The 22,728-nt window shown below is 35.4% G+C and overlaps 4 protein-coding genes across 13 annotated transcripts in view; 2 read left to right on the top strand and 2 right to left on the bottom strand.

Annotated features, from left to right (window-relative positions):
• The first annotated feature begins 260 nt into the window (after positions 1 to 260).
• On the top strand, positions 261 to 2,066 carry LOC129235460 (dimethyladenosine transferase 2, mitochondrial). The gene is made up of 5 exons (XM_054869313.1): positions 261 to 810; positions 873 to 1,012; positions 1,064 to 1,225; positions 1,280 to 1,434; positions 1,491 to 2,066. The coding sequence occupies exons 1-5, from the start codon at positions 369 to 371 to the stop codon at positions 1,930 to 1,932; spliced, it is 1,341 nt and encodes a 446-aa protein (XP_054725288.1). The 5' UTR covers positions 261 to 368; the 3' UTR covers positions 1,933 to 2,066.
• Positions 1,936 to 3,833, bottom strand: LOC129235461 (uncharacterized). The gene is made up of 3 exons (XM_054869314.1): positions 3,510 to 3,833; positions 2,625 to 2,721; positions 1,936 to 2,562 (listed from the first exon to the last, which is right to left on the bottom strand). Exons 1-3 carry the CDS (start codon positions 3,624 to 3,626, stop codon positions 2,171 to 2,173), a joined length of 606 nt encoding a protein of 201 aa, XP_054725289.1. The 5' UTR covers positions 3,627 to 3,833; the 3' UTR covers positions 1,936 to 2,170.
• Positions 3,834 to 4,465: 632 nt separating this feature from the next.
• LOC129252853 (putative OPA3-like protein CG13603) lies at positions 4,466 to 6,748 on the bottom strand. 6 transcript variants are annotated; one of them, XR_008583671.1, is made up of 8 exons: positions 6,522 to 6,748; positions 6,298 to 6,463; positions 6,092 to 6,234; positions 5,610 to 6,023; positions 5,367 to 5,535; positions 5,156 to 5,298; positions 4,627 to 5,072; positions 4,487 to 4,574 (listed from the first exon to the last, which is right to left on the bottom strand). XR_008583671.1 is itself a non-coding variant. In XM_054890988.1 (6 exons), the coding sequence occupies exons 3-6, from the start codon at positions 5,749 to 5,751 to the stop codon at positions 4,516 to 4,518; spliced, it is 513 nt and encodes a 170-aa protein (XP_054746963.1). In that variant the 5' UTR covers positions 5,752 to 6,234; positions 6,298 to 6,463; positions 6,522 to 6,748; the 3' UTR covers positions 4,466 to 4,515. The 6 variants fall into 6 exon arrangements, 2 of the variants coding, with proteins under 2 accessions (XP_054746963.1, XP_054746962.1); XR_008583670.1 differs by having other exon boundaries at positions 5,610 to 6,234; XR_008583673.1 differs by having other exon boundaries at positions 4,627 to 5,044; positions 5,610 to 6,234.
• Positions 6,749 to 9,468: 2,720 nt separating this feature from the next.
• The window catches only part of LOC129235454 (sodium/potassium-transporting ATPase subunit alpha), a 129,993-nt gene continuing 116,733 nt past the window's right edge, over positions 9,469 to 22,728 (top strand). For 2 of the 5 annotated variants that reach the window (XM_054869301.1, XM_054869302.1), the window contains exon 1: positions 9,479 to 9,557. In XM_054869301.1, the coding sequence (XP_054725276.1) occupies positions 9,534 to 9,557 (24 nt within the window). In that variant the 5' untranslated portion in view covers positions 9,479 to 9,533. Of the gene's footprint in view, positions 9,558 to 22,728 lie in introns of all 5 variants that reach the window. The other 3 variants (XM_054869306.1, XM_054869303.1, XM_054869299.1) reach the window with 3 other exon arrangements.

Genomic DNA, 22,728 nt, shown 5'->3' with positions numbered 1-22,728 from the left:
AGAGGCAGATGTATTGAGATGTGTTTAAAATTATTCAGCAAATATTTTATAGATATATGTGAAGTAAATATATATATATATATGTGAAGTGCATATATATCTTTTGTTCAAATATTTGCTTTTGTTTTTAATGCAATCATTCTTATTTATTAACTTTAATTTAATACACTCCGCAAACCACATTTCAGCTATCGCCCGCTAGAGAGCACAAAGTACGTTTCCATTTACGACTTTTTGTTTGGTCTCCGTTTTCTTCCACATTCGTAAATATTGCGAGCTGAGAACGTTTGCGATAGGCACATGCAGTTAAATTTCCATCTTTGTGCATTTATTATACGAACGAAAACACAACCGGCTTTCAACAAATAATGTTGCATTTTCGTCGCTTCGTCCATAAAGGATCACCTTTTGCTAATCTCTTCCCGGATAAACTGTTTAACAAAAGGCGTAAACTTCCCGCACATCTTTATGTTGCCGACACCCAATTGGTTGAACAAATAAACAATAGCATCGAGCCTTTTATGCAACAAACAAAATGTGACACCGCCATTGAAATGAATCCTGGCATTGGCTTATTTACACGTAAATTACTGAATCGCGAAGATCGAATACGTAAAATTGTACTGATCGAGTTTATGGAACATTTTCTGCCGGGACTGCAAGATTTACATACTTTGTATCCAGAACGTGTCAAAGTGAAGCAAGGCGACATTGTGGGTTTATGGAAGTTATCATTTCAAGACAGAATGGACAACGGCACACGTGTTGCAGATATGCTATGTGATTTGAAAAAAAGCGAATATAATGATGGTAAATGTTGTATTAGCTTGGTTATAAAATAGTATACAATTTTGTTGAATAATATATTTCAGAGCCAATCGCAATGTTGTTTGGTGCTGTTGGCTGCTACAACTTCTTCAAGCATCTTATAAATTCCATTGTCTTTCAAAATGGTTTATTTAGTTGGGGACGCTTGGAAATGTATCTGGCTATACCACCACCCCTTTATATAGTAAGACTATGTCAGATGTAGCCTCAGCATTAGTTAAAAATTATTTTCCAGCATCTTACTTGCAGCAATGAAATTGGTTACATGTTTTATAGATCAACGTCAATTCTTTTTCAAATGATGTTCGAGTATCGTTTCATTACGCAATTGCCTCGTGAACACTTTTTACCCAGACAAGGTGAAAATACTGTAGTAAAAGGCAGCAAGCTGCAAAAGGTATAAGTGAGTAATAAAAATGAAAACCAAGTTAAATAACTTATTTAATTGCAGGTGGAATCAATCAATCCAGAAAATTTGTACTTGGTAAGAATAGTGCCACGTCGAAACTTTTTGGATCTTTGTCCGATAGCTGATCTACAAGCGCTTTGGTACTTTGTCAAACAGAACTGTGTTAGTCGGCGCAACCGCATAATACCTAATTTGGAGTAAGTTGGCTTACATTTGGATTTGCGTTAAATGTAAATACCCTAATTTTTTACAGAAAATTGGTACCCCGTTGTGGACCACGACTAATTATTAATAGCGTGGCATCTGAAAGCTTACAACCGCTCTATGCTGATGAAAATGTCTCAGCACTGCCCCAATACTCAAAACGCTGCACAACTATGAGCAACCGTAATTTTTATCCTCGTATGAATATTTACACACAATTTGGCGATTTGTCCCCTAGTCAAATGCTTACATTATTTACACAATTTCGCCACTGGCCTGAATATAGTGATAGTTCATTCCTTGCGTCACTTGAAAGCACTTTATTGAAGATGGAAGCAACAGCCGACGAGAATATCACTGGCATAACTGAAGAAGATGACGTGCCAAGTGATATTACAGATGAAGAAGTAACTTTGGAAGACATTAAAAAAACTGAAAGTAGCGAAGTTAAACTACCAAAAAAGAAACGCAAATCCCAAACAAGCAAATAGCAATTTTGAAAACTTAAAGATTGTGCATGTATATTTTACATAATTTATGTACAGTGTAAATATATTCTAAAACAAATCTTAAATTAAGCGAGAAAAAGTGTCCTTATAAATGCACATACAAATTAGAATTCAAAGTCTGTTTGTTTAAGTTAATTGTGGGGAAAAATGCTTTAAAGACCACAAATTCGGGTTGTCATTTACAATTCTAGGTTCGATACGCTTTAGTAACATTCCTTTTTTATTTAGCGTTTGGCGTACAAAAGCCTTCTATCGAACGTTTACAGCCGCGCGCGCATAAATCAACTTTGCTAAGATCGTATAGCGGGGCATCATCATCGTCGACTAAACCTACACGCGACTTAACAGATGCCGACAACTTTATGCAGTCCAACATTAATGTTTTCGGATCCACGCCAAGCACATATGACAAATGCGCATTCTGACATGGCGCGGCATGTCCAATCTCATAGCAGACGTTGTTAATCTTCACTTGCCCATCGATTTTACACGCATTTTGTATGCATTGGGGTAAAGTTGCATTGGGTGCCAATACAAGCATCTGCTCGTTTTCGCAAGGGCCACGTCGGAAGGCAGGATGGCAGGCATCTGATTCGGGATAATACAATGAACCTAACAAAAAGTAGGTATGTTGATGAAAATTAATTTTCCGTACGTTTAGATATTCAATTTACCTGGCGCACAATCGCAAATCCAGTCATCTGCGTGATCTCCTGGATAAAGTAGCTCATTCTGTTTGCAGCGTGATGGTGAGTAGAGCGGAATGCGGCCCTTTTGTTGGGGAGAGAAATCAAAGTTTAGTATAAAATTCTTTGAATGTGTATGTAATCAGTCATTTTCCAAGTATTTTAAATTGATTCTTATTTGTTAAAGGTGAAGATCATTAAGCTAATCACATTCTTATCAGGCGAATGTTGGTTTCAACTTAGTTATATGTATTTTGAACATGAAAAAAGAAATATGAGACATTTCTGATACTTGATTTAAAGTGAATTCAATTCGCATTTCAAATTAAAAATCAAAAATTGTAATTTCTTATTTTAGAAAATATCGGTTATTAAGTTACTTCTCCCTGTGATTGGGAGGCAGCTTAAAAAACACCAAAATTTATAATAGAAATTGTAATCAGTGTAAAGGAAATGAAATGGAGAACAAGCCTGTAGAGCTTTACTGTTTAAACATAAAGGTTAGGTTAGGTTAGTTGGCATTAAGCCACGCATAGAATCTAAGCAGAGCTGGGAGTTTTAAACATAAAAATGCGGAATATATCTATTTATGTATTATATATACTTATGTACATATACATATATGTACATGCATTAATTATAATATATACAAATAATATATACAAATGCATTAATATTTCTTTCGGTATAATTTTAGTATCCTAAATTTTGATTTAACACTTTCTTTACATTGCCTGCACAATTCCAAAAAATGTATTCATTTGATTTATGAAAAAAAAAACTCAGATTGAATTCTTAACAAGTGGATGAGTGAGGAGGTAAAGAATTCTTATTTACACATACACACACACGCAAATCAAATTCCCAACTCACCGCCAAATTAGACTTCTCTTTATCAACTGGAAAACGTTCTGGATACAAGATTTGTGCATAAGTCACTTGAAATACTGCAACAGCACAACAAATAAAAGCAAATATATCTCGTTTCATTTTTTTTTCTTTTTTTCTGTTTTTTGTTAACGAAAGTTTGGTATAGCCTTAAAGCAGCAGTAGGAGTACTAACGATGAAAATAAATCAACAAAACTGCCAGCGCGTTCACGATTTTATAGTCTAAACGGCACAACGCTCGTTGATAAACAAAGCAAAGTTCGGCAAAAACCAGCATCCAATTCAGACAATACACCCAAATCAACTGAGAATTTAGCTGCAAGCTTAAAAAGATCCCCGCATTTAGAATTAAGTTGAGAGCCGGAGAAAAGCAAGAAAATTATAGCAGATGCTACAACTTGCTGAGGTTGAGAGAATCAGAATGGGTGGAAGCAAAACTTGCACATCAACAAGATCAGATCAGTATTGAATTTGAGCTTATCTACATACACACAAACATTCAATTTGATTGGTATTTGGCGGCATGTTTTTTTCGGCTTTTTATTTTACAATTTTGAAGAACTTATAATCGAGGCGTACCAAAGTTTAGGTTTGCCCTTAAAATCTATAATCCATAAATTGTTATGCATATTTTCTCTCCTTCCACTGATATCATAGTGATTTTCGGTTACTAGGTTTGCGCAGTCAGTGACGCATTTAACTCGACACTGACGGCAATGGCTCAAGCGTGTTGAAGATTTTTTGAGAGAGAACGGGAATTCACACAGCAAATAAAAGAACCAGTTGGCAAAATCTGTTTGATTAATGAAACCACTTTTTTCAAAAATTTTGATTTTATTTATATTTAATTTTTTTTAATTAACGAAAAATAGCTTGAAGTAAACAAGCAATTAAACATTTTAAGACTTTAAAAATAATTACAAAACAATGTAGTGTAATTGTAAAGTTTATATTTCTAGTAGTTGCATATATCTCACTCACATAGGTATATTATTTCGATTTTTCTTTAAATTCCTTGCTTTTAGTTTCCTTTACGTGAATTGGTTTACCTGTAAAAAAGAGTGAAAATAATTTTAAATTACCAAAATATAATACGAAAACCTTTTGAACATTTTATTTAAAGTTAGTTGTTGTGGATTCTATTGTAACAGCACTTTGCGCCCAAAACACTATCCAACAAACTCTTACAACAACAACAGGTGGCTATTTTTGCTGCGTAGTTTGATGTTTGTCTTTGTAGTGCTAGACAAGGGCTGGAGAATTTCGAATGTGCCTGTCAGTACCTTAATTAACGGTTGATATTTTAAATCCACCATCTACACGTTCAGTGCTGGCCCCACTTTCTCCTTCAGCTGGTAAATAGGGATATCTCCATTTTTGGGTTGGAATTGTCATCAATGCTTAAGTCGGTTTTCATTCTTCGCGAAGGCAGCGGGAATTTTGGGAAATGCAGGTCAAATACACCGTATTCTGTTACTCGTTCTCTGTTTTATCCAACCTGACTTTTAATGACTTGTCTCTTGTTATGACAGATATTTTAAAATCGGCTCGTATATTAATATAAAACGAGAAATTCGCATGCAGCTCTTAAATGACGTCTCGAACTCCAGCTATTCATAAATTCACTCACCTAATGCCGCCAACGCTCGTGTGATCTCTTGAACGTATGCATTCTGTTGTTCCTGTCGGTATTTTAACACTTCCATCGCTTCAATTATATCCTTATGATGCATATTCACGCTCAAGGCTTCAATATTTTTTTTCGTTGATTGCCTAAATTTTTTTTAAGTTTTATTTGTTTAAAAATCACGCTCTTCAGCATTTTGCCTGTACATACAAACCTGTTTGTTTCAAAAATTATTGCTGTGCTTGCAGTAACAAATACTATAAATTCACCCAAAACTTCGGCGCCCAATTCGGTGGCTACTGCCTCGTTGAGTGGCGCCACCTTAACGTGTCGGCCCATATTTAAAAGCAACAGCTTTATTTTCACGTCTAGCCAGTGATAACCTTACAGCAAGAGAAGAGAACATCAGTAAAGTTTAATTGGCAAAGATTTTCCACAATTTCGTTTCGGTACTTACACTGAGCAGCAGGCACACACATGTAATTTCTAAAGGTTTTGCTTTGTTTTGCTTCCATGCGTATGAATTTGCTAACATGACTTGACAGTTGTTGTATTCCCAACAAAGACAACTTCAAGATTGGCAGTGTTATATGTAACATTTTGGTTGAGAATAATTTAGTGTGAAATATAGCTTAGAAATATGAAAATATTGAAATTTCCATATGACAAAATATTGAAAAGCATAATTGATGGAGAAACTCATGGTGGTTAAACAAACATTTGGCTAATTTAAAAACCCACTTGAATACCAAAAGTTCTTATTATTTAAATTATTTTGCACTATAGCGTGAAAATTAAGCGAGTTTTTGCACAAAACTCTTATCTGTTGCGTGCGTTCTTTGGGTAACTTGCCGACGTTCGATCGGCCTGCCTATAATGGAACGAAAGAGCCGTTCAAACCTCGATGGGAAGTGAAGCAGGATGTCTCGTCTCTCTCACCAAGTTTTTTCAAAGCTTCAATGATTTGTTCAATGTAAAAATATTGCTCATTTAGCCGACGTTGTAAAACTCCCATTGCTTCGTGCAAATCTTTTACTCGATTCGTTATTAAGCGCTCTTCTTCTTCTTCCTTCTTCGCTTGCCTAAAAGATATGTATGTGCTTTTCTTGATAAATACCCCTCTTTTCAATTATGCGCCTACCCACCGCTTCGATTCCATAAGCACTACTTCGGAACAGCATATAAAAACAACCACTTCCGCCCATATGGCCGATCCTAAAATAATTGCTTCTTCCTCTCCTAGTGGCTTATAGTTTTTAGCAGTTTCCTTAGTTAACAGCATCAGCAGAGAATCTTCACACCAGCGGTAACCTGACCAAATTGTCAATATATCGGGTAGCTTGCAGATTTTATATGCTGAACTTCTTACCATAAGCCGGTGGTTTGCATATGTAATTGCGAAAAAAATCGTTGTGTTGTGCGATATTTACGAACAGTCTTTTAACAGGTTCAGTAAATTCCTTAAAAACAATTATCGCCATACGAAATATTCGTAATGTTGCCAAAGCCATGGTAGTTAACACAGAAAAAGAAGAACTTTGTTTTTAATAAAAATAGGTTTTTTGTTTTGGAGATAAACCGATGATGTTTGCATGCGTACATACGTACGTCAACGTTCACTGGTAGAAAATAATAAAAACAAATCTGAACAGAGAACGTACGTTCATAGAACTTACTTTCGTCGTGTTTTTACGTTCCTTGCTTACGTTCTGTGGTATAAAATTACAATTTAATATTATGGCAATGTTTTTGTATAACAATAAAATTATTACAGTTTCTCTCAATATACTAGCTAAGTCCCACACCCCTTAGGTATTTGTCAGGAAATTGCTAATAGCGCCACCTATTGTATATGTTTTAGCGCAAATTAAAAATTTTACTGCTTTATGGTGCAATTACTCACTTATGCTTCCTGGTAAGGCTTATAATCTATATAAGGCTTTGATCTTTTTTCGTTTATCGAAAATAAATAAAATGAGTTGAGAAAAATATCAAACTTTTCCTTATAAAATTGAAAATAAATAGAGAGCATTGTTCATGTATTTATTATAAGAATTTTATTTCCAATATAAGAAAATTGTTCATTAAAAAAAAAAGAAAGTGTGTGGTAGTTCACGGAACCCGCACGATTGAAGTGAAACTTCTTTTATCAACAAATCAATAATTTAACTATTATTTCAATATAATGCATGCAGAAGTCATGGAAAGCATGGAATGGAATTTTATTAAACAGAATTATTTATTTATTTTAATATAAAAAGAAATGAATTTATTGTACTCAATTACATTTGGTTCTCGGCATTGTCATTATCATTATTGGATTCGTTTTCCAAAAATGAAACAAGGGCTTTATGGTAACTGAAATACGTAAAAAATGATCTACATTATAATCTATCAAGGTATCGATGAAATACTGCATCAATGGTAGTTCCGCATCTTGTTGTTGGTACTTCACCATCATTAACCATATTTAAATTTAATTTTTCTTTGAGGAAACTTATTAGAGTCTTTGATCGCTCTTCTGCAAAATTGACATTAAAGTCGCCACTTAAAATCATCGGAATTTGATGATCATGTTGTCCTAGCAACTCAGACAACATAATTAGGTCCATGATACTGATGAAATGACCGCCCATCGACTGATCGATTTACGGAGAAATGTTCTTCATCGATATCCTGATGCACAGATGACAAATTATCACTTATCGTACAACCGGAGGATTCACTGTCACGGTGTTCAACAGTAGCTCTTAATTTTTTACGCTCCAAATACTCACGTTGCCGTTCAGCACCTGTTTTCGGTTTCCGTTTTTGTTGATTTGATGCCATATTTAACAGAAATCAATCAACAAAACAAAATATGTATGTAAGATTTGCTCAAAACTACACACACACTCTATGACGCGTCTCGCGTTACTAATAATATTGTGTTTGGGAGAACTGTCAACTGTTTCCACCGAAATGCGTTCGCAAAGTGTATGGTCTTTGGTATGGTAAACAGATTTATGATACATTATTTTGCGGCGACAGCACAGCGCAATAGCCCAGCGGCTAGCAATGTGGGCTTCCGATTCGAATCACAAGAAAATTTTTTTTTTTTTTTTTTATACATTTATTTCATTTTGTTTTATGATATGTTTATGAGCAGATTTTTTTCATGGCAGAAATACACTCGGAGGTTTGCCATTGCCTGCCGAGGGGCGACCGCTATTAGAAAAATGTTTTCATTAATTTTGCTTTCACCGAGATTCGAACCAACGACCTCTCTGTGAATTCCGAATGGTGATCACGCACCAACCCACTCGGCTACGGCGGCCGTCAATCAAATGTCATATTGACAAATTGCAATCATTGTTGCCATATTTCGCCAGTCTTTTAACAGATGGCGCTGGCATAGCGTGAGTTTTACGTAGTTTAGCGTAGTTTTACTCCTCACAGCGTTTCATCCACGCCACGCTTTTAACAGATGGCGCTGGCGTAGCGTCACATGTAGATGAAACGCTATGGTTTTACTCCTCACAGCGTTTCATCCTTCGAGACAAAAGAAGTTTCACTTCAAAAAATGCACAAACAAAGGAAAAGATTCTGATCAGCAACTGTAGTTCTCTCTCTTGCACACTTCACCTATTCTCCACTTGATACAACTATTGGTTATCAATATTTTCTGTGTATGTCCATATACTCCGTTGTAAACATTCGCTTGATTCGTGGAATTTCTGTCTTTCTATCCTATGCAGATGCGTCAAGAATTATACAATACAAGATGACGCCTTCCTAAGGCCTCGACGACAGTACATAAAATAAATAAATAAAAAGAATAGGAATAAATAAGCGAAAGCAAGTGGAAACTGCCACACACAAGAAATTTGACACCATTATAAATTGTTGGTACGGCGCCGCTTTTAAGTTAGCACTATTCGGGAAATGCCATGAATTTTATTTAAAAATAGTTATAAGATTTTCATAACCCTTACACGTAAAAAGTAAAGGCCCCATGTTCCACCTAGAAACAACGGGAATATGTATATAAGTGTACATTTACTCGCGGTATTTCATTTTCACTATTTCTATTACTTCAAACATCCTAATTTCAAATTCACTAGTTCACTAAGTAACTCACTGAATATTCATAAAAAAGTAACTTGTTAAGAAAGGTTGATTTATTTTCTGTACTGCCGTCACTTTGCTGTCAAATTCGCCAAGAACACAGTAGCGGTTTTCAGAAGATGGGTAATCGCTCCTTTAAATTCAACTCACGTTCTTTGCAATTTATTTTGTATGCCGTTCGCCACTCGTTACTTTATTGATTCGTTCACATTTTCCTTTATATGCATTTCTGGGCGCTCTCTCGCAATTGGCTAGCATTTGTATTTTCTGGAATATGGCGTTAAGGTCGGATTTCGAGGTGAGTTCGCGTTTTAATTAGCAATTTAATTAATTAATCAAATGGAATCAGTGTAAAATTAAATGATTTCGATTGTTAACATGTGTAGAAGTAAATGCTATATGAATTACAGCTGTACATGTGAGAACTTCCATGTGAAGAGCACTAGAAGTGAATATGCAAGCGGTAGAATATGTAACAAAATACACCCAAAATGCAAATAAAAAAAAAAAAAAACAATTATACCACCAAATAAGCTGATACATTAAGGTGTTTATATGCAATTCATAAATTGTGCTGCGGTTACCAAAAATAGCTTCATATGCCGTGAAACTCTGTTTGTTATGTTGTGTATGCGTGTTTGTGTGCTGGTTTAAGTCGCTAAGGTGCTGATCTGGCTATAATTGTTGTCATGAGCCACTGAGCTGGCTTTGCGGCGACGCCCTTCTATATTGCTTAGAAACATCTGAGTTAATTAAATTAACAAGCCGAGGAGCCACAATATGGATGTACGCTCGATCGTTCATTGTCTGATAGCGAGCATGCAAAATGGGTGTGTGAGTAGGATTAGTCATTTGGAAATTGCAAATCAATAGTTTTTTGTTGAAGTATTAGCCGCTTGGCATAGAAACCTCAAAGGAGTTCCAATTGCTTGCTTTTTGGATAAAGCTCAAAGAATCGATTGCCACAGAGTTGCCTGTGTGAGTGGGAGGGGCCGCATTGGAGCTGATTTTTAATCGTTTGCCACAATATCGACCACATGTGGGTGGGTGGGTCAGTCAGCTTATAGGTATGCAATGGTGGCAGTGTGGAGTAGGAAGTGTTTGCCGCACTGCATCCAAGTATCATTATTGTAGAAAGTGGTTGTTGGAAAACTTTTCTATTTCCCAGCGTTCGTTAATCGCTGCATTCTTTCGCTCTCTCTCACTCTCTCTGATTGCTGCTCGTTTTTTCAATTATTTTGTTTCGTTGTTCAGCCCTAACTCGTTTCAGAGAACGTTAACGTTCTCTGTTGCTTGTGTATGCGCTCCCTCTTTTCGTTTATCATCATTCGTTTTCTTATTGGTATTCTAAGCATTGTTGTTTTGCTGCTTGTTTTTGTTTGTATTATATGATTCGTCTTCCAGTGCACTTCAGGTAGGGAAGCAAGTGTTTGTTACTTGTTATTGCTGCTTCCACATTTAGGGATGAATCGATATCATCAACTCTCGATACTTTTATTTCGATACCAAGTATTTATGTATTCCATTCTTTTACAGCAAATACGAACAGGCAAAGAAGTAGTGTTAAAATGTTTTCATATAACAACTTCTGCAACCTGATATGTGCGTTTCTAATATTACCTAAACAAGCTCGTTCATGTTTGGCTGTGGCTGCATATTCGGGATTATGTGGAAATTTTTTTTTGTACAATAATGTAAGGTAACTCTCATTTCACAATTATTAAAATAAATTTACAAATATAAATTTAAAATCTGCAATATTTCATGAACTTTATCATTTAATAAAAAGGATACGTGTGTTTTACGTACAGAAAGATCAATAAATTTATTTTTTGTATCAAATACTTCATACGATATCTGTCATCTCTACTTACATAAAGATGTGTATGCGTATGTTGGGTAACCTGAATGCCTGCAGGTGGTGTATATTGAGTGGTTGAGTTTGTAATTATTTGTTATTGTCACCACGAGTTTTGTGTTTGCCAACATACCCTAAAGGGCCATTTCATTGTCCTAAGTACTTTAGGTATAACACATTTGTTGTTGTGAGTAGTTCGGTTGACAATAGATGACAGCGGTAGTGAGCCTAACTTCGGATGCCAGTCAATGGAATCATATTCAGGAATTCGTATTCAAAAGATTTGCATCTTTAGTTCATTTAAATGAAAAATGTGCCACTTAATTTTGCAATGGAGTAAGGAATACTTGACACTTCAAGTGTCGATAATAAAGTCCCAAATGGCATGTACCTCGTTTAGTTTGATACTTCAGAGAGCTGTTGTTGATATTGTAGCATTGGTGCCTAGGAACGTTAAAATTGTCATCTAACGATAAGTCCAGCAAACTCTGTCCTGGCTATATTTGGCCAGAGGGCCAGCGGTTTTTTAATCGCAATTTTTTTACCTTTTTCAGTGTTTTCGTATTGATCCCTTTAATTTGTACCACCTTTTGTCATCCAATTTATCTTCAAATAATTTTTTACTAAATAAAAAGATAAACGATTTTAAGTGATATGATGACGTACAACGCTAATTGCAAAAATCATAAATTTTCCGATAGAGTGATTGATTTCGCGCCATCGGCTCTAATCGAAATTACAATCATGAAGTTAAAAGAATAATCCAGCCTTAGAAGTCCTTTGAATGAAATTTAAATCTATGTGTAGTGACAGGTTTATTCTTTCCAATAAAAAAAGTATTAAAAAATCTTAAAATCTTTTCAAATTAATTTTTTTCCTAACGATAGTTGAACCACCTTGTATAATCTGCCCCCTGCTAAGAAAAGATGTTGAAAATAAATAGTAAATTTGTCTGTCGACAGTCGATTATCAAAATATTGAGATATATATTTTATACATATTGACCTTAATAATGCAGTTATAGGTTTTACCATCAGTCTCATCTTATGTGGTAATAAAGAAATTAGATATTTTAAAAATATAAAAAATATTCTGTAAACAACTTATCATATTCGATTTACCAAATCAAAACTCAGTCGTAGAAATAAACGAAAGTGGCAACTCTAGCCTGAACGAACTTTTGAGCTTTTTGCTCACAATGCGCGCTCTCGAGGATTTTCTTCGCTTGCCATTCGACAAACCTTATTTGTTGGCTTATTTTTTATTGGAAAAGTTTCAAATGTGGAATTATATAACTCGTGTTGTATACTGAAAACCATTGGTATTGGTACCATTTTGTGGCGTACCATTTGATGTAACGCTACTCATGCATACACATTGCCTATTGGAAATGACTTCCAGTCATTTGCTACCCTCTGAATTTTCGGTGTTCTAACAACCTTTTTTTCTATGCCGGAATCGGTGTCATTAGGGCGCTTCGTGCTTGGCTAATTATTCACTAGTATCCATATGACCATACACATACCCGTGTCGCTTCTGTGTCCACCTATTTATTGCCTTTCCATGCATGTGTGACTGACTGATGTTTTTTTTCTGTTTTGCTGCTACACATCAAAGTTGTTAATTTTTCCATTTCTCAAAAGTTGTTTTTTCTACGCTACAATTCAGATTTTGTCTCAGCCGTGCCGGTTGGATATAATTGCGACTGTCTCATTAATGAGTTTTCAACCTTGAAATGATTTTTGTGTCTCTTGCCATTTAACCGTGAAATTTATTAGAATTACAGTGCTAATGTGCCACTAAAATTGACAAACAAACATTTACAACGTCCAACCAAGTTTCGATTAGTCGGTACTTAAACTAGGTGAACTACATACATGCATATGCACCTACGTATGAAGCAATCTGGCTATCAACCCATCCAGTCGCACATAATTGTTGCATAAAAATTGCATTGACGTTGATGATGCAATTTCCGTTGGCGCCGACGTTGGCTTTGAGGGCGCACAAACTACATACAAACACATGCTACATATAACTGTATACTTATTTACACATATGCAAGTTTGTATACACAATATAAGGTTAAATGCCGATAACAAAGACAAAGTCGTGGAAATTTGGATAGTTGGCCGCTACATGAAATCTCTTTTCAATTTAGGTTTATTTAAATAAAAATTTAAAATTGAAGAAGTCATTTGTAGGAAACTGGAGTACCGCACCAAGCAGTGCCTCGTTGGGAGTGCATAGTTTTTTTTTGAATGACGTGGATTTTCAGTACCCCAAATGCGGCAGTTTTGCTTGCTAACATATCCGTTTGGGTGGAAGGGTGCCTCATAACTTCGTTCATGATGAAAAAATCACGCAATGCGTAAAATGCACTTTTTGCAGAACGACTACTTTCACGAAACGTTTGGATCACTTTTACCTGTTTTACGCATTGTTCAACTGCGTATCAATCCATGAATAAGTTTGTTAAAGCCAAAAGAAATCGATTTTTCCAAAATGCTACAAACCCCTTAATAAGAAGAAACACGGCTGACATCCACACAAGATTAATCATCAGGGCTAATAAACAAGAGTAAAGGTGTTTGGCGGCCGCCGTAGCCGAATGGATTGGTGCGTGACTACCATTCGGAATTCGGAGAACGTAGGTTCGAATCTCCGTAAAACATCAAAATGATGAAGAAGTTTTTTCTAATAGCGGACACCCCTCGTGCGTCCTAACGTATGGCGCAGAAACGTGAACGATGACAACATCCTATGAAGCGACGCTTGGAGTGTTTGATAGAAAGATTCTGGGCAAGATTTTTGAACCTTTGCACGTTGGCAACGTCGAATAGCGCAGGCGATGGAACGATGAGCTGCATGAGCTTTACGACGACATAGACAATAAAGATCCAGCGGCTACGCTGGCTGGGTCATGTCGTCCGAATGGATACAAGCGCTCCGGACTTGGCTTCATTTGGTGTGTCCAACTGGCGCCGGTTAGCACGAGAAAGAAACAACTGGCGCGCTTTGTTAAACTCGGCGAAAATCGCGTAAGCAGTAATCGCGCCAATTAAGAAGAAGAAGAAGGTTGTCCCTCGGCAGGCAATGTCAAACATCCGAGTGTATTTCCGCAATGCAAAAGCTCCTCATAAAAAGTATCTGCCGTTCGGAGTGTAGTGTGTAAGTGCCAATTATAGTTGGACCTTGGGTGTTTGGGCTTTTACCGCCAATAGCAGGGCAGCTAGTTAGAAAATAATGCGATGATTCTAACTCATATTTCTTGAAACAAGGGCCACAGTATGGATTTAAATTAATATTCAGTTTATCCGCATAGACTCCTATCGGATGTGCAAGCGGAAGACTACGATGAATATCGAGAATTTCGATTGATTTGAATTGCCAATACTTAGCTCCCCCGAACGCCCACTATCCACATTTGACCAGAAGAAGATTGCGAATTTACATGGTGTGGTGATTGTTTAACGCTTGCTTACATGACGAGAAGCGCATCACTCTATTTAGCACATCCACCATGCAGTTGTATTTGATGTCACCAGGACTTGCTACTGTTGTTGTTGTTGTTGTTGTAGCAGCAGCAGCTACCGAAGTGACAGGGTTAGGGGGATGCAAATCCTGGTCGTTCCGGTTATGTAGGACCAACTGCGGTGGAACGAAGACTTGCTACTCATTCCCGCTTGTTAGGAAAGTATTCAGCGGTGTCCGAAAGGAAATCAAATATTCCTCAACTGATTTCCATCCTAATGAACCTAATGTTGACTGTCTTGTGGAAGGCGACTACCTTTGCTTGAAATATACTACAATAATAATACACCTCAAATTTAAGATTGATGAATAGTTCCCGACATAAAATATTTTTCCAATTCCTTAATCCAACTTTGAACTGTTCTTGCATAAGTTCATCGCTCTTTGGCACCAGATATTACGCGTCGACCGCTCCTCACATGAACAACGATTCGATTGGAGCCACCGGAGGTGCACACTAATCCGTTTCATCAAATCAAATTCGAGGTTTTTGAATTTCTATCGTTTTATGGGAAATTTGCTCGGGAATAACTAAACATCAGAAATAATACAACAATAAAATAAATATAAATATTCATTTATGCGTCAACAAATCAGTTGATCCTGTCATATACACTGAGAGTAGTATAGGGATTCGCGGATGTGGCCATTTTCTGTATGTATTCTCTCCACTATGTAAACAGTTCATATTCTAATAGTTCCCCTACCTCAACACGTGTTTGCATATTTATTGACATTTTTAATTATCGCTTAATTGTAGTTAATTGTTTTGAGAGCCGTACTTGTGCGGCCCCCGTAGCCGTATGGGTTGGTACGTGACTACCATTCGGGAGCACGCAGGTTTGAATCTCAGTGCATGAAACACCAAATGATAGAAAACCGGTTTTCTAATAACGGTCGCTCCTCGGCAAACAATGGTAAACCTCCGAGTGTATTTCTGCCACGAAAAAGCTCCTTAAAAAACCATTGCCCAAAACTTGTCCATACTGACCGTAAGCACATACCATATTGTTTTTATTAACTTTAAGAATTAACCTTAAGTTATACTGGAACCTTGCATCCACTTCTTTAGGTACTATCACGACCTATTCTTTTCGTTTCCTAACTCGCTAATACGTCCGTTTGTAGTTCCCAGAGATCTCCCTGTGATTGGAGGTGCATACTACGGGTTTAGTACATTGCGAAATTAGCTTGTTCGGACTCACCTTCATTACATCACTATCATCAAGGTGGAGCGGTTTGCTGGTAGCTTTGCTGTAGATTTAGTAGTAGCTTAGCTGTAGCAGTAAAGTGTTTAAGCCAAAAGGAACCTTCTTGATTACTGTCACTTTAGCCTTAAACACCTGTTGTGATCAGGTGAATGAAAATTTAGATCTAGTGAGAGATCATTGGAATGAATTCCACCACCCGTCCTGTCATTTTCCCTAAATATACCATATATGTAGAAATAATCATACACCTAGAATCCAGTTCAACGACGTCTTATTCCTTACTCGCTGGAACTCTAGTAGACAATTTATTCTTAAAATAGAATGAAAGACTAGTGCAGTCTAGCAGTCGCAGACTTCCTGTTTTAAGTATTTAAGCATTTGACATCACGTAAAAATTAATATATTGCTATAAGTTTCTGTTCCTCACTATAACTCATCTGTTCTTTGTTTTATTTATTTTTGTTTGTCGTCTCCAATAAATTAAACGTCAATTTTTTCTTTTTTTTTCAACTAAAATCCGTTTCTTATTGATGCTCGTAAAATACGAACTCGTGATAACAACGAATTTTTACGTAGCAATACAAGTAAAATTTTCGAACTGATGCGCTTCACTTGTTAAGAATAATGGCTTCCATCTCTTTGTGATATAAGCAACTCATGAATTTTTCACAGCGATATGGATAGTTCATAACTGCAGTTGAGACCTACAAATGGTGATTCGCATCTCTTTTCGATAACTCCCAGTATAAAATTCACCAACCCATAACTGTGAGAAACAAAACCGTAATTTGGGGCTGGCAGCACTCATACTCAACGATAGAGCAAAACATGGGTACCAAACTCGATTGCACGAATATGAAATTTATATCTACTTTCCTTAATCTTCTTTCATAGAACTCAAATATGACATAATAGAAAATTTACTAAATTAAAAACCCGACTCGAACCCGTAACTTCCTATTTTAACTAACGAAGCTACAATCGTAATGGGCGGGAAGCTTAATTTATTTTCCGCAATTAAGGGGTAACACCACTGTAGAAATTTCAAACAATTGATTTTTTTTTATAAGCTTAAAAAATTCTTTGAACCTTTTAAAATACAGAACAAAAAGTTTTATACGTTACCGAAGTTTATTTCATAAATATTTTAAGCTTTTAACCAAGCGCTAGTGACTGCTACCTAACGATTTCTCCAAATTTCCAAACTTTAAACGCGTTTTTCTCAAAACACGTTTTCTGAAATTGGCACGCAGCATAACTCAAACAATTTTAAATATTTTTAATCAGGTTTTTCACTACGTCTGTATAATAACCTTCTTAAGAGAAGAGCGTATGGGATTTTCGATAGATTAATTTAAACGATTGTTATAATTATTTAAGTGCCGTTTTTTTAGTCCAAAATAGAGTTTTTTTCTTCAAATGCTTGCTAATTCCACAAAAATAAATATTTTTTAAATCCCCTACGTGTTTCTCTAGCTATTCTTATCTAGATTAAGAAAAAACAAATTTCCTTGTTCCAGATTAAAATTTGCACCCTCTGTGCTGCGTGCCGCGGAGCTCCTTTAAGAGAAACCACATTGCAAAAATGTCTCCAATACCGCCATTTTGTAAAATTTTTCGATCAAACTTTGTAGTTTTGTATTTTAGTATATAAGTAATAACTTCCCAAATCAGATGGTTTTCCCTTTCTTTCTATACAAAAAAATTCTTTAAAAATCGTGTTTATTTTACGCGTGTAGAGTGGTGTTACCCCTTAATATGTGTCCTGTCAGACTTTGAATATAGGAAATATTATAGTATGAGTTCCGAACTAGAAAATTGTTTTTTCTGTGGTGATTTTTCCTGCTGGGCACTGCGCTACTTCTCATGTTCGCGAGCAACAAATGAAAAACGGAAAAAACTGTACTTTTTAAAGCCATTTTCACAAATCAATGCTAGCCTATAACTTATTTTGCTATTATTTTATTTTTTGTAATTTTTTTTCCACGATTTTTATTTGCGAGTATATATGGATGTGCCTATGTCTCTAATGAAATTATAAGTCAATAAAAATCTAATCAAATGACAATGAATTAACCACCCAAGATTGTTGGTGGTGTTGTTATTGTTGTTGTTGTCCTATATACATAGTTGTTTTGATGAGTAGATAAAATTGTGCAAAAAAGAGATTTATTCAATTGGAATTGAATGCGATAATGAGCGATTGACGATTAACGTTAAGTGGGGCGATTGTGCGATGGAGCGGGATATCGTCGTGAACAGAGCAAGAATTGAATATGACGGGCCAAAAGAGGATGTGAGCTGTGTAGGGGTTGTGTGTAGTTAAGTGAAAAAAGTAGTAAATGCGGATAAAAGTTGACACGGTTTCGATTGAAAAAAATGCACTTGCTTGTTGTTTGAACTTTACTATATTATGTACCATTGAATGTATTTAGGTACTCGTATATGGAGCTTTTAGCGCTTTAATGTGTGATAATTGTGATGCACTGTAAGCACGTTGAAAATGTATGGTGTTTGACCGAAATTAAAAGCTTTATTGAAATAGAAAACGTAGCTTGGTCATACGGTAGTATTTAGAATTTCGACCCAATCCATTTTTATATCAATTAGATAATTCGGTGACTTATAGAGGACAATGCAACATGCCAATTTTATCAATGTTCGGCCGAAACTGAGCCATTTTCAAAGGTTCAAAAAATATACAACGATTAAAAAAATCTGGGAATTAATTTTTTATTGTAACAGAACCGAACTTCGGCCAATTTTAACAATAATCGCCCGAAATCGATCCGAACATGTACTTGCCAGCAATAATCGCCTAACTCGATAATCAAACTTTTGATAGGCAGTACTTTCGTATATGTCGTATATGTCAGAGGGGCCAATCTGCGGCTCGCGCGCCACATGCGGCCCTTAGAGGAATTATTTGTGGCTCTTAATAAATGTACCCGAATTCCCTTTTCATTTTCTCTTGATTGTTTTCTAAATGCATTTGAAAATAACACAATTCAAGGTGAGTTTTCCATTTCCAATATAATTATGACCCAAAAAGCGTCTGGAAAATTAAAATTAATAGAAAATATATTTCGATGTCGATTATTGAATTTGGACCAGAATCGAACTATCCTGAGTTGGAAAGGATTGTTTATTACCCTACTTGTCGAATTATTTCAATATTCGGAACAACGTGAATCGTTTTATTTCACTTTGAAATTCTTGAAATTCACACACCGACCAGAATTAACTAATCAGCAACTCAAAGAATTACTGAGAAGTGCTGTCACCAATTATACACCAAATTTTAAAGGATTATCAAGAGAAATAAAATAAATTTGTTCAACTTTTATTATTAAAATTCAATATCATATACATACTTTCATTTCTATGTTTACAATGAATATAATTTCTGAAAATTTTTAATACTTTTTTTCCATACCTTTTAAATACGTTTTCGTACCCTTTAAATACGTTTTCGTGGCTCGGACTATCAAGGAGTTGTAGTCGAATGAGTTGGTGCGTGACTACCATTCAGAGTTCAGAGAGAACGTAAGTTCGAATCTCGGTGAAAGACTAAAATGAAGTAAAAGTTTTTCTAATAGCGGTTGCCCCTCGGCAGGCAATAGCAAACCTCTGAGTGTATTTCTGCCATGAAAAAGATACTCATGAAAAATATCTGCCATTCGGAGTCGGTTTGAAACTTTAGGTCCATTCATTTGTGGAATAACATCAAAACGCACACCACAATATATATATACATACAGTTATGTGAAAAATAATAGGGACAGTGCCTACCCAAACTTGCCTTATATTTACAACCGAATAAAAAATCGAAAATTCTTTCTTGTTCAAACGATTTATTTTTTCTTAAACGGTAGAAAAAAGATTAATAACAAAATTTTTGCTATTCCTATAATATATTTTGTTTTTTTTTTGTGATTTTATATGAATTTGTATAGTTTAACGTGTGAAAAAAATAAGGACACCTCATGAAATCTTAAAGCTATAAATAACTTAAGTAAAACTAAATAGATATTTTAACTGAATATTGTTGCATAAAGCCTTAGTGCCATATTAGTACTTTGTTGCGGATCCTTTGTTATCCAGAACAGCAGCACATCTTCTAGGCATTGAGTTGACCAAATTTTGACAAAAATGTACCGGTATTGCGTCCCACGCATCCTGAATAATATTCCAAAGCTGGTCGCAACTTGATGGACACTCTCCCCTGATTGCCCTCTTAACTTCGTTCTACAAATTTTCTATGGGGTTCAAATCAGGGGATTGTGCTGGCCATTCTAAAACATTGATTTTGTTGTCCTGGAACCACTTTTTTGTGGACTTTGCCGTATGTTTTGGGTAATTATCCTGCTGGAAGACCCATATGAGCGGCATATTTTCTTTGGCATACGGCAGCATTGTATTTTTCAAAATTTCAATGTAATAGCCGATTTCATTATGTTCTGGATGCGATATAGAGGACCCCAATAAGAGGATGACACCCATACCATGATGCTACCACCACCGTGTTTGACCGTTTTTAAAGTATATTTTGGAATGAATTCTTCTTACATGGTGGACACCTCTATCAGAAGAAAACAAGTTTACTTTTGTTTCATCGGACCACAGAATGTTACGCCATTTTTCTTTAGGCCAATTGATATGATTTTTAGCGAATTTTAATCTTTGTTTTATGTTCTTTTTGGATAACAATGGCACTTTTCTCGCACTACGGGCTCTCAATTCCTCACCTATGAGTGTTTTTCGAATCGTTGATGTGTCAACGTCAATGTTTAAGTCATTTTTTATTCGTTAAGATGTGATAAATGGATCTTTTTTTACGCCTCGAATAATATATTACTTCTCTTTATAGTAGGTGTAATTTTTGGTTTTCTACCACGGGTTTCATCCTTGGGAATCCATTTAATAGCATTTTCGACCATCGTTTTTGAAATACCGAGCATTTGTGCAATTTTTCCGTACGAATTTCCGCTTTTACTTAAATTTTTAATATTATTTCTAGTAGCGTGGTTGCAGTGCGTATTTCTACCCATATTTGCCTAAAATTTTACAAAATTGCAATTTATTTAGCAATTAATGCGAAGCTGTGAATTTGTTTTACGCACTTACTTAAAAAAAACAAGTCTCTCTAATTTTTAGTATTGTATTTTTACCAAAACGAAAAACTGTCCTTATTATTTTTCACAGCAGAAATCACGCACTTCTTAAAGAAAATAATTTGTTATCTAAACGAAAGAAAAATACACACAAATTGTAACGGGATTTCTCAATGTCGTTTACAAGCTTTGTTATACAACTCTCTTTTAGCACAAATTCTTTCCTTTTACATGAATTCGTAAACACAAAAAACGGTGAATACAACTGTCCTTATTATTTTTCACATAGCTGTATGTATGTATATATATATCAAGGAGCTTGGCCACCCCTGGTAAATATGTATCTGCATATCTTAACGTTAATCGTCAATCTCAATACGTTAAGCTAACGTGCTTTTACTACTGCTAGAGGATTTCATGAAAATATCGTGTTTTGTTAATAGATCTTCATACGCGACCTAGACCTTTATTGCCTTTCACCATATACATAAATATTAATGCAATGATTTGAAGAAAAATAAACTGTTTTGTTAATGAAACATAACAAAGGTTTGTTACCTAATAATAGAAGAAAGCCGAAATAATTTTGATTAATTTGTAGAGCTGCACATAAAATATTTATAAGTATATAGAAGGGTGTTTGAAAAGTCCGCGCCAAGAGATTAAGTGTAGTTTGTACCATCTATTGGAAGAATACAAACCAAGTTTAAGCCGGATAGGTATCTTTCTGTGTTTTTCGCATTAAGTTCACGTCTCTCCAGTTTTGGTCGCAAAAATAAGGGAAATAGGGTTTCAACTCGTTTCACATCCCTTCTATTCTCCAGACTTGGCTCCCTCGGACTACTATTTGTTTCCCAATTTGAAAAAATTGCTGGCGGGAAAAAGATTTTATTCGAACGAGGAGGGGATTGCAGAACCGAATGCCTATTTTTCAGACTCGGAAGGCATGCTAAATAAATGAATTATGAGTCCAAGTAAAAACTATAAAATTAATTACATTAAATTATGGAAAAAAGTTATAATAAAAAGTGTTCAATGTGCTATATCCTTGTCGCTCAGTTTAGATGCACAGTCTCCTCTTTTGTTTTCATCTCTGTGCTTGTTTGTGTAGTTAAGTATGTATGGGATAGTATGGCAAAGTGTTTGCGCAAGCACTTAGCGATCGTCAATTTGGCCAGATTTTGAATTCGGTTTGCTTGTGTGCACTCATCTGTGAGCGAAGCAAAGTTTGTGGCTACATTTAACGAGTTACTTCTAGCTTTGCTGCTAATTAAAAGCAACAACAAAAAATGAATACAAAAAGAAAAAAATCAACAAAAAGTATTTAAAAATTGCTACAAACGAACGTTTCTATTCAAATCTATATGTGAATGGCGCGTTTGTTCTTAGAAAACAAAAATACGTATTAGTACTACTATTTTTTGTGAAATTTCGCTTTTTTTGTGTATGTGTTGGTGAAAGCTTCCGAACTAAATTACGTAACTAAATTGACTACAATTTGTCCTATATGGGAGGAATACATATTATATTTGCTGTATACAAAATTTCTAAGGGAATAGTCTTCATACACATTAAACGTTATTCAAAATAAAAAAAACATGAAAAAACATTTAATGTATATACATATCTACATATGCATGTATAATTCATGAGTAAGCTTTCATTCAACAGAAGATTTTAACTCCCGAACGTGTTTTTGGGTAGAATTTTTCTAAACGTGTTTTTTTTTTTATTTGGAATTTGTTAAGTAAC

Source organism: Anastrepha obliqua, chromosome 1 (genome assembly GCF_027943255.1).
Source record: "Anastrepha obliqua isolate idAnaObli1 chromosome 1, idAnaObli1_1.0, whole genome shotgun sequence".
Lineage (NCBI taxonomy): Eukaryota > Metazoa > Arthropoda > Insecta > Diptera > Tephritidae > Anastrepha > Anastrepha obliqua.
This window is presented reverse-complemented; position numbering and strand designations above follow the sequence as displayed.